The sequence below is a fragment of the Plectrocnemia conspersa genome, unplaced genomic scaffold (genome assembly GCF_051122295.1).
Source record: "Plectrocnemia conspersa isolate PC_06_02 unplaced genomic scaffold, ASM5112229v1 ptg000011l, whole genome shotgun sequence".
NCBI lineage: Eukaryota > Metazoa > Arthropoda > Insecta > Trichoptera > Polycentropodidae > Plectrocnemia > Plectrocnemia conspersa.
The window spans coordinates 15,155,714-15,170,624 of NW_028277175.1; the positions used below are offsets into that span (position 1 = coordinate 15,155,714).

General features: G+C 29.3%; 1 protein-coding gene across 6 annotated transcripts in view; it reads left to right on the top strand.

The window, feature by feature from the left end:
• tfc (Brevican core protein triforce) overlaps positions 1-10,342 on the top strand; it is a 66,893-nt gene extending 56,551 nt beyond the window's left edge. For 5 of the 6 annotated variants that reach the window (XM_088197480.1, XM_088197483.1, XM_088197486.1 and 2 more), the window contains 3 exons: positions 2,503-2,606; positions 9,568-9,676; positions 9,955-10,342. In XM_088197480.1, the coding sequence (XP_088053606.1) occupies positions 2,503-2,606; positions 9,568-9,676; positions 9,955-10,205 (464 nt within the window). In that variant the 3' untranslated portion in view covers positions 10,206-10,342. The remainder of the gene's footprint in view (positions 1-2,502; positions 2,607-9,567; positions 9,677-9,954) is intronic. The other variant, XM_088197485.1, reaches the window with a different exon arrangement.
• Positions 10,343-14,911: the final 4,569 nt, after the last annotated feature.

Below are 14,911 nucleotides of genomic sequence, written 5' to 3' on the forward strand. Positions count from 1 at the left end.
CAAGTTTATAAGTCGATCGAGCCTCCATACAAACGTTTATAAGATTTACTAGTATTTCCATTGTTTTAACAACAAAAAATTGAATTTTTGTCATAATATAGAATTCTTAAGCATCCCTATAATATTTGCTAGAAAAATAAAATGTCACATTTTTGCAAAATGGTGGCAAATTTAAAAACACTCATAACTCTGTTGGATAAAATCTTACATAAAATAATTTGTAATAAAAAACGTTTAGATACTAAACTTGCATCCAAATAAAATATAAAAAAAATTTTTGCTTTAAAACAAGTTTTATATTAGATTGATCGGACCCCATACAAGCTTTTATGAGACTTGCAATTTAGTTAACGCTGTTAATTCCTTTTTATAATGACTAATAATTGAACTTTTGTTATGATATAGAATTTTTAGACACCTCCATAATATGTAGTAAGATTTTTTTTTTGCAAAATGTAGGCAAATTTAAAAATCATGTCATTATTAGAGAATTTTTAATACCAGATGTGTACAGCCTAGCTCAATTTTATTTAATTATCACGATTTTCCTCCGAAAGAATAAACCTAATCTGTAATAATCTAGTCCGTATGAGATTCGAACCCAGGTCTTTCAAGCCAATATTCAGAGACTTATACCACTCGTCTATAATACTGGTCATTAATTCTTAATAGCTATTTTGTACCTGATTGGTCACTAGTTACTCATGGTTGTCTTCGAGATTGACAGTTCCCAACCTTTTTTATTTGACAACGTTTTTGGATTTTTTCGCCTCTGTACGATATAAGATAAATGCGCAGATTCCTCGGTATTAAAACAGCGAACCGGATCATTATAAAAATTAAATAAATTAATCATAACAACATATATTATTTTTATTTAACTTGCATTTGCAAATCCATAACTAACACGCTTGAACGCTAGTTATATGGTAATAAAAGTTACTCAATAGGTATTGTGTGATGATATTTACATTTTGGAGCTGGTGGTTTTAAATGCATTTTCTGTAGATACATAGATGCTTGTTTTGAGTCGAGTTTATTTGTATATGCATTGATTTATTATTAATTAACATACGCACCCAGTCGACATTGAGACGCTTATGACCAAAAGATAAAGTTAAGAAATATTTTTTGCGCTAAATGTCACATACCAATGACCCGAATAGAACGTTATGCGTGATTGATCGTTGTATACGCATTAAAATGATAATTTTGTAGCTAGTGATAAATATTTTTTATAGTATTTCAATAGCATATGGTATTAAAAACATATTGTCTAATTAATAATAATAATAATAATATAAAAATGCATGAAAATATATATAAAAAAAACTGACTTAAACATGGATTTGAGATTTTCTTATATTTAAAAATAGAATCTATTTTTTTATTATTAATGATAAAAATTCAATTTTTATGGTGTGAATGTTTATTTATTTAAATGTTAAAATGTAAAATTTTCAAAATAACAAATAATTCTTATGTTCAACGATAGATAATATTCTCAAAGTGAAAAGATCATGACATAACCTTAAATGTTCTTATGATATTTTTCGATAAAATAAATTTGTGGTTCTACGTCCTGTAGCCGTTTTTGATCAAAAATTAACGTTAACGGGTTATTTATTTGAGGTATTTATATAATTTTTTGAATACTGGTATCTTATGAAACGTTAATGCCATAATATGTTTACAAACAGCCACAAAAATCATTTGTATTAATTTTTTATACCATTAATAGTTCATGAGATATTCACCGTGCATATTCAGATGCGTGACTTGTAAATATACTATGTAAATAATAAATATTTAAAGAACTTTTATAAATAAAATAGGTGTAAAATATGTCAAGCTGTTGGCACAACATCAGGGAAATGTCTCAATAGTTAACATTTTCAACCCACTTTTTATATCAAGGCCGAACTTATATAGATCAAGATGAATCACTACTGATAATGCTACTACATACTCAAGAAAGATAATGTGCCGTACTATATAAATTAAACTGGTTGTTTAATGGACAACATCGTGAAATCCAATGCCAAACAAGATATAACAAAGATTTTATTTCGGATAACGCTCATGCAATTTGACGTAATTTTGCATGCGGGTAATTAATATTGCGAAATTTCCTAACGAGTCAGCGATGCTCAACGATCAAAACGACGATTTAATCTATTATTAATTATTGCGTTCGAATAATATATTATTAATATTATATAATAAATACATATAAGCAGTACCATTTAAATTAACAAACTGGTTCAGGAATTTAATCCATATGCTCAAACAGAGGTGTGACACACAAAAACTTAAACCAGTTCATAACTAATGGTATGCAAAAAAGCGAGGTGCATATTTTTGTTTAGGTATTGTAGATAGGTGGTGTTAAAGCTGACGTTTAGGTGTAATGATGCATGGTTTTAATTTTGGAAAAAATGTAGCTTATGGTAGTTGCATGCTAATCTTTTAAATTTAATGCCAGAATCTCGTTACTTTCAGATTGTCCGCATTGTGAAGATGAAGCCACTTTGGGGATCAATAGGTGGACGATGCCTCTTCTGAAACTTGGAGAAAAGCGCTATTATCTCGGAATATTCTTCAAGGTGAGCCACTTGTTATTATTTTAGAAAAATATTACATTAATCAGATTTCCACCATGTAATCAATGTATCTAAACTTGACGATCGAGGTCGAGCGCATCTGCAACTTCAATGCATTTTTTATGATATAACATATGTTTTCATTCAAAGAAACGTTTAAAATTGTTATGATTTATAAAAAATTAAAGGTCTTACATGATGTATATGCGTCCTTCAAGTGTTAAGAGCACAATCGATCGACGCATTCTTTGGTTGCAAAATCCAAAATTCACCGAAGTAGTCAAGTGAAAATGTTATGACCTCTAGGGTGACTCAATAAACGAATGATGGTCTTGTTAATTAACTATATATATGAATGCGGATTTAAATTTACACGGATAATTACTAGTAATATACAAGAAAATGTTATACAAATAAGAAAAGCTTCTCATTTATATTGTTTTATAAATCTGCAAAGAAAACAATCTTAAATGCCATCACGCATGTAATGGCATTTAAGAGGTCACTGTCAAAAATATATTTAATTACCTTAGCGTGAGAAGTCGTGATCAATTTGATAATTTAAGATAGCTCTTTAAGAAATAAAGATGTTGCAAGTATTAAACACGCGTAATTTTGACTCGTTAAAAATTGGATTTTTGATCAAAATATTATAAAATAATCTACAAAGATTGACGCAGTAATTTGGCATTGCCAAATGTGTAGAAAAAATTAAAAACAGAAATACTAAAATATTTGCAACCTTCAAAATCATATGAAGAAATTCGTGAATTTGATCAAATAATATCAGTAGTATAGATTTTTTGTGATAATATCTCATTGATGATTTCTAGTTTTCCTTGAATTTCTAAGATTCTCACTTTGTATTTAACGAAGACAAATATAACCTCACTCGAGTATTGTAGCTATTTAATTAAAAAGCAAACTACACTAAAACACGGTACGATTTGTTGCACAACCAACTGTGTCATACAATGTACAGCCGCTCGATAAACACAACGAGAAGTAGCGAAGGTATATAAACAAAAATGCTTATTTGCATATATATAAAATACATTTAATATCCTTCGCTGTGTATGCAAAATTTGATCAAGGCATGTTATATATGTCCTAGAATGCAACTAAGCAAATTATGGAACATATGACATATGGAACGTTACCAAGCGTTCCCACTGCGACGGCACCAATACGATTTTATTGCTTTGACGTGAATTTTTGTCTTCTGAGAAGTGATAATTGTTTTCTTGCTCTTCTATTGACCAAAATTCGGTTTAAATATACTTTGATTAGCCTTTTTATATTAGAAGTTCATAGTTATATCAGTAAGGATAGCTATCATATTTTTAAAACATAGTGTAATGTCGAAATGCAGACAAACTATGGAGCAATATGTGAGATGCGATTTCCCCTGACAGATGAGCTGGCTTAATTTGTGTTTTGGACTTGAGCTAATAAAAGGTCTAAAACTATAATTAGTTTAAAGACGGAATGTCGTAGTCCGTAACGTTTCAGACTAGTAACTCTAAGGTTACGGGTTCGAGCCTCCGCTGCGGCACTCAAATGGGCTATTATCAAAAAACGGCCCCAGCTGCAGTGATATCTATTGGTTATAAATTATATTGCACATACTAATTTATATTTATTAATAAAGATGTCACTGATTCTCTGTCTGATATTCATTATATATTATTAACTCACTCAGCTGGTACAGATTTACCCCGTTGTAACGCATTGGGCTCACACCTGTCAGGTTACAACGGAAGATTTAATAAAAAATAAAAATAATAATTTATGTTGGGTTTGGGTTTGAACAGAAAATGAACGTTTCGCAACTGTTAAATTAAGATTCATAGACATTTTAGAGCAGCATAATAGCGTCTATCAGTTAAATTATATTTTCGCTTATATAAATATATAAATATCTACTGATGAAAATGTATTTGAACTTTACTAGTGAAAATATAACTTTACCAAAAAATATACCTTCACTCTAACATTTATACATCGGATGTAAATAAATAATGATAAGTCATATGATTTTACTAGCACCTGCCAGATAAATTATATTTTTACTGGTAAGAAGATATATCTAGTGGTGAAAATATATTCCGATATGATTTTACTGAAATGAGATATTTTAAAAAATATTTTCAGTATAAATTTGAGACCGTTTTTCTAGATTTTCTTTTAGGAATAACCACATGAAACTGAAAGTATTATTTATTTATTTTGTCGGATTAAATCCAGTTGATTAATCACTGATAACATTAAAATTATATAATTCAGCTGGTGCTGTTGTTGATTATTCGTTATTTCTTTGCTTCTTACTTAAGTATTCGATCTGAATTTTCAGATCGACTACCTAAATCTACTGCTACTAATTTACATTTGTTGAATATATTCTCCAATGGCTAATATTTTTTAGACGTTCAAAAAGCAGTCAAGTCAACAATGATTTGTAAACAAATATTAACACGTCTAACAACTACAATCTGTTAATTTGAATAATAATGTTTGTTGTGAAAGTACTACCTAGAAAGTGGGTGCTTTTGAAGGCAATGTTCCGCTCCTTTTGTTTCTTGTATGTATAAAAACGCTGATGGAACTTATACCTGAAATACATCAGTACATGCATATTCATTATTTGAGGTCGATTTTTACTTTTTTCATGGAGGAGGCCATTCAAGGAGAACGCGCCCCGAGAAATTGTACCCTTTCACCCCCTTGCTCTTGGCAGACCTGTTCTTGACATAAACTTTTTAAAGCTTAACATAGCTCGTTACTACGCTTTCGACTCCTTTCTTCATTTTTATTGGTATTTCTTCCTACTGTTCACGACACCAATTTAGATGTTTTATTGTCATTTTAATAAATAAAATATTAGTTATGAGCACTATATTTATCATTATTACATTGCATACTAATCCATTTTTTATTTTTTTAAATTAAAACATCAGTAACTATTTTCATCATGAATAACAGTTTTCATAGTCATTCCAAAATTGAGGTAACGATGTATTTCAGCAGAAGTTTAACCTTTAGCACAGAATAAATAGCTCAACAAACCTCGCATATAGCGGAATTAGGAATTGACACGGACATTCTATCTTTAAGGGATTGATACCACATTTAAACACAACCCTTGTTTCTTTACATTACAAATATCTTTTGCATATAGCAAGAAGATTTATACAATAATTACTCATTCATCTGCTTGATATTAGTATTTATCGTACTAATTTAAAGCACAAAAAATTATGGTGGTATGATTTGTCAAAATAAAATGATTTAAATTGTAATAATAAAATGAGAACATGTATCTTTTTACTATTGTTAAGTTCCATTACATCGCATCCTCTATCGAACTTTTTGTTTTTTTCGGATTCTTCACTCGTTATTAAGCAACGTAACTTTGAATAGAACCAGGAACTTGACCCGAATCATAATCATATATTGCGTGCGTGTTTATAAGGTATCGAAGCGTTAACAGGCTATCTGTGAGATTTGGCAATAACGCTCGCGTTACCGCTCTCACTTGTGTCGTAAAATCGTTCCGTGTCACAGACTTCGTCGGAGTCTGCCGATCGTGAAAGCGGCAGGGTGCTTGTTTGTGATTCATTGGTTTATGTCGTGTTTTGCAACGCGCCGAATCATCGCATTATATATTAGAATTTCGCACATTCTATGACGTATGAAGATATATATACATTCCCACCCCTCATATGAACGTAGCTTTGATTTGCTGTGAGACGGAAAATTTTGAAACATCACTACATCTTATAAGAATAAAAGTAAAAAATAAGTCTCCACACGATTAATTTAATCTCACCTTTAAATAAAATAAAAACTCGCATAGGTCACAGAATTCCCAGTTAAATCAACTCGATTCTTAAAACTATATTTATCGCTCTCGAAAAAAATCTAATTCATTGTGTTAATAATATTCGACTCTTCTTATTTTTTTATTTCCAATCTAAACGATGCTACATATTTTTTAAATGTATGTAACATTTCTTAGTTGTACTCAGGTCTGCCGTGATGGCGAAGAGAAAACAAATTCCCGGAGCCCGTTCTCATTGAAGGGCCCGAATCTGGAAAAAATCATATCAACCTCAAATAATGAATATGCATGTACTGATGTATTTCAGGTATAAGTTCCTTCAGCCCTTTTTATACATACAATAAATAAAAGGAGCGGAACATTGACTTCAAAAGCATGCACTTTCTAGGTAGTTATTATTCAAATGGACAGATTGTAGTTTTTTGACGCGGCTCCGTTTGTGTTAACATTTGTTTGCAAATTATTTTTTGAACGTTTGAAAAATATTAAACATGAACGAAAATATTCAACTAATGTAAATTAGAAGCAGTAAATTTAGATATTCGATCAGATTGAATACCTAATGGATTTTGTAAAAACGAGATTTAAGTTCGCCGACAGGCAAATTTAATGGCGTGACTATGTGGAAAGCCCCCATACATTTTTGACATCTGCAGATTTTCATATGGAGCATTTTTTTATTTTATTATAATGTAGTTCTTAGATTACCAAAGCATAGATAATACCGGTTAGCGTAATTGAGAAAATTGTAAACAATTATTTCCTATTCAAATACTTCCGACCTCTATTGAAAGCTCAAGAAAGAATAAATATTTTCAGAAATCTGACACGGACCCACCCTTTTCTATGCAGCGATTCTAAAATAATCGTACAAATTTAATTTTTAACAAGAAAAAACTTTCTAAAAAATTGCGTAAATTTGTCGATAAATGATAATTTTTGAATTGCCATTTTTCTGGAGAATTTCTCGAGAAGAAACATTACTTGGAATAAAACAGTATTATTTAAATCCCGGCTTGATAGTTTTTTCAATATTCAGACCTTCGCTCATCTTATTATTATCACATTGATTGTTTTGAGTGGATTAGTTTTAAAATCGATTTTAATTGAAACACTGAAAAATAGTTTTAAATATGTTTCAAAATTTTGTGATATAGTGAATTTACCTGATGTTGATCAAAAAGAAAGAGAAAAAAATATACAGATACTGTTGAAATAAACAAATAGTAGCAACTGACAAACGATATACAGACATATTTATAAAAATACAATTTACTTTTTAAAAATAATAAAAAACTATGCTTGCTAAGCACAAATGGTTCAATGAAACGCATTTCTTCAAAAGTAAATAAAATTTGGACGACAGAAAAAACGTAATTGGGCTTAGAAACATTTAAAGCAATATTACAAATGAACTAAAATTTTTCCAATTCTTGTGGGGAATTTTGGAATAATCTATCAAAAAATTATTACATAAAAGTATTTATAAGTAAATATGTGATTATTTGTATATTTTTATATATTTTCTATGTTGATTAATGTTAGTTCAAATTTGCTAAAATTAATTTATTTTGTATGTTGAATTATATTTTATTATTATTTGTGAAATAAATATAATTTTTTATAAAAAAAAATAGTTTTTAAATACAATTTTTACATTGAAAATATTGACAGCATATGCGTGTATATTTTTATTATCATTACTCCTACATATAAATTTACATAAAATAAGTTGCACAATAGTATGATATAAGTGTATATCTTAAATATATATTTATAAAAAAAAGTTGACATCTCATTGCTTATAGAAATAGGTTTACGTGTAGGCAATGCATTAATTAAGTAATATATTTAATTTTCAACAAAACTGAAAACGTGTATTATATTACAAAATACACATATTTATTAAAAAAAAATAGGAAAGATTTTATTGTTATTGTTATTAATAAGCTTAAAATTGAGATCATCAAACTAATAAAAAACAATCACTGTAAATTTCATTGTAAATAAGAACACCTTGATCTAAATTATGTGTTTTCTATACATGCAATGATGAATTATGCGAAGAATGTTCCGGACACCTGTATCTTAATCTGTATTTTTTATCTCGTTTTTCTAGTCTTTCTCTTTTTGTGCACTTTTTTAATAATGTTTTTTTAATATATACATATATGTAAACTAGTTGCGTCAATATGCATGTAGTTTATTCATATGTAAAGTTATTTACCAACAAATTTATATAAAACTCACATATTGTATTATTATATACACGTTAAATTAAAATCATGGAAAAGAGCAATTTTTTATTTTTTTTTGTTATTGCTAGATTTGTTTACTAACCTGTAAATTCATTATTAAGATTCTTATTACATTTTGATTACTGATTATTAACCACTTTAGTGCCATAAGAGCCGCCGTGTTCGCTCTGCTTATTGTACGCGAATGCCATAAAAGCACCGATGAACACATTTTTCATATATTAAATACACCAATACACGTTGTTTTTACAATTATTGATTAGTTCTTGGGTAAACAAATAGAAAAGAGGGATTTGCAAAGGTAGTATAGACAAATAATTAAATAAATAAATCTTATTGCGCAGTGGCTCCTAAACCTTTTAGACTCTTGCGTTGAATCCGAATTTTCCTAAAGCACAAGTAAACTTTGCAGAATAGCAATTTTTAGTTGTTATATACAGTGATATTTGTGTCTTAAATGGGTTTTTTATGGTTATTATTTATTATTATCAATAGTGTTTTTTAATACAAAAGCATATTTATTTCAAAAGGGGAAATTTAATTTAAGGACAACTTAATCCGTACACACAAATTATGCATACAGCTGTTTATTCTTACCAGGCAAACTTCGGTAACATGTTCATCGAGTTCTGAAATAAATTAATTAAAGCGACTATCGCTCGCCCGGTTGCCGTCGTCTAATCATTATTCAACCGACGTTCGTCTCCTCGCACAAAACAATCCCCCAGCATCCCCTAGCCTCAGCCGAGGCTCGTCTCGCAGCCTAATGAAGAAAATCCCTCGCGTTACGCTTTTCGTCCCCTTTATTTCTTCTCTTTTTGCACACCTTGCCGATATTTACATATTTTTTCCCTCTATTTTCCAGGCCAATTGGTTCAAAGCCGCGCAGTACTGCCGCTTCCATGGGATGCATCTGGCCTCGATATCGTCTCAAGAAGAAAACGATAAGCTAGAAAAATATGTGAGGGATTCAGGTAAGATACCCTTACTGATACGTCAGATGTATTCACTGACAACAATAATTTAATTTAAATAACGATATTTTTTAAGTCATAAAATTTGGTTGAAATGTATGAAAATAATAAATATGGCTATTTATATATTTTTAATGAAGAAAATAAAATCATTTTAATTTATAATTAAACAATTAGAGACAATACATATTTTATAAACAGTGTCAATATGTTTTATAAATACACTGTGTTTTTTTAAGAGGTGGATATTTTTATATGTTTCTTGATTATATTTACAGGATACGGCAACGAGCACTTTTGGACGTCAGGCACCGACTTAGCAGAAGAGGGAAACTTCTTCTGGATGTCTTCAGGAAGGCCCATAACTTTCACCAACTGGAACGCCGGCGAACCGAACAATTTCCGCTACGAGAACGGCGAAGAGGAGAATTGTCTGGAATTGTGGAATCGCGACGGCAAGGGACTCAAGTGGAACGATTCTCCATGCTCGTTCGAAACTTTCTTCGTATGTGAAGTGAGGAGCGATTGAGTTTGAACAAAAAAGGAGTACTATTATGTGCACATCGAATCGGACGTACTACGCCTAGTGAAATAGTGCAACGAACCTTATTTATACGGCTATTTATCGACTTCATACCAACGAAGTATTAATAATGAAAAAATAAACACTCATAGCTCAATTTATGTTAATGAATATATTCGTCCACACGTTTATGTTATTATTACATATTAATAAAATAATTATTATATAAAACGATACATTTGCTGTATAAATATAGCAAAACTGTATCCATAAAAATGTTCATTATAATTAATTAATGTAACGTAAAGGCTCTCAAGAGGTGTGTTAAAATAACCTCTATTATGTATCTATATAATTAAATATGTGTTCAATGATTATATTGATGCATAACATAAACACCAAAATTATACTATAAAATATCATGTAAGATAGAACTTATTTTATTTATAAGTAGTCTTTAAAGTACATTCCATCATTTTAATATAATACATTCGTACACAACGGGCATTTGATATAATGGCTATTTCTATAATATTATTATTTTTAAATGTATATATATAAATATATATTTTTAAAAAAAAATTATATACGTGATTTTCTCGCGTTGTTTTTTGAATTAGTCCCTCTATATTTCGCCGGCGATTTTCCCGGCATCTTCAGGAGTTTTTCACATTTTTTTTATATGGTACATTTTTAGAAGGAAAAGAAAAAAAAAGTGTACCATATAAAAAATAATGTGAAAAACTCTTGAAGATGCCGGGAAAATGGCCGGCGAAATATAGAGGGACTAATTCAAAAAACAACGCGAGAAAATCACGTATATAAATTATTTTTTTAAATATATTGCCGCGTAAAAATAAAAGCAATTTAATAATAATATATATATATATATATATATATATATATATATATATATATATATATATATATATATATATATATTATGTAAAAAATACTTGTACTGATTATATTTTGTAAAATAAAAACAGTTCATATTTTTTTTCGCATTGTTTGATTTAAGTTGTGCTCCAAAGTGAGATATTGCAATTTAATTATAAGTTTACAACACAGTGGTTGTTAAGGTGCTAGAACGCATGAGGGAAATTGCATTTGAATAATTAAAATGGTAGCCATGTATGGCATCTAAACTCGTGTAGGTATACGAACAACCATCGTGCGAGTCGATTCATGCATTTTTCACGAGTAGATTTAAAGTTGTACCTAAAAAATACATAAAATGGTATGTACGGATGTGTACGAGAAAGAGAGTTTAGATTCAAAGTCGTCAAAAAACATTTTAGAAATGAAAATTTTCATTTTCTTCGACAAGAATATGATTTCTTTGAAACACTTAGTAAAATTATACCTTCACTGAAAAATACACATTCTTTGTAATATATAAAAATACACATTGCAAAATATTTTTTTATTATATTTAAAATTTTTAATATATATAATGTTTTACGTTAATGCAAAAAAACATAATGTATAATAAATATAAAAAAAAAAATTTACATCACTTGTGGGTACTCTCTGTTATTTTATTGCAGATACGATAATATATAATTTTCTGATATAGCAATATGACGAAAATTATAAAGTATGTTTTAATAGACGAAATAAGCATATCAGTAAAAAAATGTAAACCTTATTGGAATTTGTTAATTTTTATCATAAAATTGTTGCATGTTTTTAACAATTTCATATCTAATCTTAAATTTGGTACCACTGAGTGATTTTGGACTTTCTTTGGCTTATTTACTAAAAATCAATACATTGATATACATAAAATATTATAGTAATTAATACTAAAAGAGAAAATATCGTTAAATGATAAGCAAAAGCAAAAATTCATTAAAAAATAATAAATATTGATACACAAAACGTATTATATAATTAGCTGTGACATTACTGTTCAACGTCCAAAATTTATTAATATACTTGTCTAATACTTTGACTGTTTACGAATGTATTAAACCATGAAATTATAAAAATATTGATAGCCTTATCTGAGGTTATCGATCGAATTCTTAATTATTATTTCTAATTTTGATCTGATAGATACGATGAAATTGATCATGTGTGCTACGATAACAATTAACATGTACAATACTTATTTTAATAACAACACATGAACAAATTAATTAACAATTTGCATAAAAGTAAATTTCAGAAGACGAAAGGAATATCAGTTAAACTCCGTAGTACTCGGTTATCTTGCTTGTCAGTCACTTCCGTGATGAAAAGCGCTTGGCACAAGCTCGCAGTTCCGTTCGGTGTCGTCGGAATAAAAAAAAATCGTGTTTGCAAATACTGTGTCTTAACTATGCCAGACGACGCTCTAGATAAGAATGTGCACTTTATAACTGTCCCACTTGTATGTTTTAAAATTAAACTCTAATTTAATTTTAACTGGTAAAATTACATCATAAACACTGCACATATAGTTTGAGATTAAAATTGCGTTTTAATTAACGCGATAAACTGGTTGTGTGATTATTATGTTACGTTAATCGTAACGTAACGTGTTATTGTAACAATTTTATGTCAGGCGATAAATTTTCTTAAAGAATAATATTTAAAAAAATAAAATGCAAAAAAAATAATGCCGGTAAATAATTGATAACTCCTGCAGTGAAGTACTACTGGGGGAAACTCTCAGGAATTACAAACTTACGGCTTACGGAAGTTATTGTTTTCCGCTTTAATTAATTTGTCACGTTGAAAGCTAAATTAAACCATACACAATTATAACGTTATTATATATAGCTCTAGGCAATAATTAAAAAAGTATCCCGGTCTATCTACTTTGCTTTTGTGTATTTCAAAGTAGAACACTTCACTGTGATAAAAAGATGTTATATAATATAAAGTTTCTCTGTAATTGTTCAAATTAACTAGCTTTACACAGTTGCGACAATTTAACAACTTCCAACATTATATTGGTTTATTAACATAGAAAGCTTCAGTTTTTAAATTATATTCTTAAGAAAATATATTTGTGTTTTAATGCTAATGAACATATAAAAACACAACGATTGTTAATATTAAATCCTTTATATCAATATCATCATTACAATGCGAAAGCATTCTTTCAGATATTTTAATTGATGTTGCTTTTAGCCAATTTAAATAATACAATAAACAATTTAGTAGTAGTTAGGCATATACACACTATATGTTTTTTGACGTCTCAATTAGCGAAAATTTTGACCTTAAGTCCATGAATTTTATATTTTTTTTCAGTTAATCGCTGATGAATAAATTGTTGACATAAGTAATAAAAACCCTATGCCCTCACCATTTCACTTTCAAAACAGACTTAGACTTTCACAAAAATTGCTTTTACACCTTTGAAAATCATTTGTAAATGTTTGTGGGCTGTATCTACTATGACCGAAATTCGCAGAATTCGTTCGTTGAACGAAACAAGACGTTAGAAAGGCCCACCCTTAATTATCTTTTAACGCTTATCCTAAAAACAGGTGTAAATCGCAGAATTGTTTGAAATTTTTGTATTTCTTGTTTCAAAACGCAAAGTTTTTACTTCATTCAGTTCAATCGTTAATTTATTTATATTTATTTAATTTATATGCAAATTCGCACAAAAATAACGCCAATACGGATCCGATCTTTACATATTTCAAATTCGTTCCAAACATTGTTAGCTATATATAATAAATTATAAAAAATGGTGTATTTAAAATGTTCCATTAATTTAAAAAAAAAATTCAATAGCAGTTGGTCTTAATTTTTAATACTCTGATATCCTTTTGTAAGGATATCTAAACAATATCCTTTAAATTATTTTTTAATATAAGTTCTTTGCTTCGCTAGGATTATGTACAATAAACCATAATTGAAGACGCTGCGAACTAACGTATCGTACAGAACGCAAATAAATCGTTAAACTAACACGTGCTCTTCACTAAAAGTGTTTTTGGCAAAAACTATAAGAGAATTCCACTATGCAGGAAAATCTACCCGGTAAGTATCCGGTTGTCGATCGATAGCCCTCATAGCGGCTCTTGGTCTTTTTGTAAAGACAGCGAATCCGCATTTGTGCGAATGCTCTGAAACACTTTTAGGTCGACATCAATATAGTATATTCTCAGTTTTCAACTTATATATAATTATAAAGAGAAGGAAGAGCAGAGGGCACAAATTGGATATCTTTGCTACTTCAGAATGAGTGAAATGCTTGTCAGAGCCAGAGTTTAAAAACAAAAGCTAGCAAGACCACTAGCATAAAACTACGACTTGATAAATGAATTTTAGTATTGCATAATTTCACCATCGTCTTCGAAAAACATTAGATGCTAGTTACCGTGAAATGACGTTGACAACAACCGTGTCACTGATACACTAAAGCCTGCCGACAATAATTATAAATATATTCGTCAATAAATGTATCAAACAACTCGGCAGGTGCTACAATAGCGGCGACCGGTTCAAAATTTTCGATTTTGTGAATAAGGGTGTCCTTTGTACGTCTCCACGTATATAATTTACAGTGAATGTGCATTACCATTGAAATTATATTTTCACTGCATTTTAGTGAAATCATATCTGAATATATTTTCACTGATAGATATATATATTTATACTACCGAAAACATAATTTAAACGATATGCGCTAATGAAATTATATGCGGCTCTAAAATGTCTATGAAACTCAATTTGACAGTTGCGAAACGTCTATGGCTGTTTAA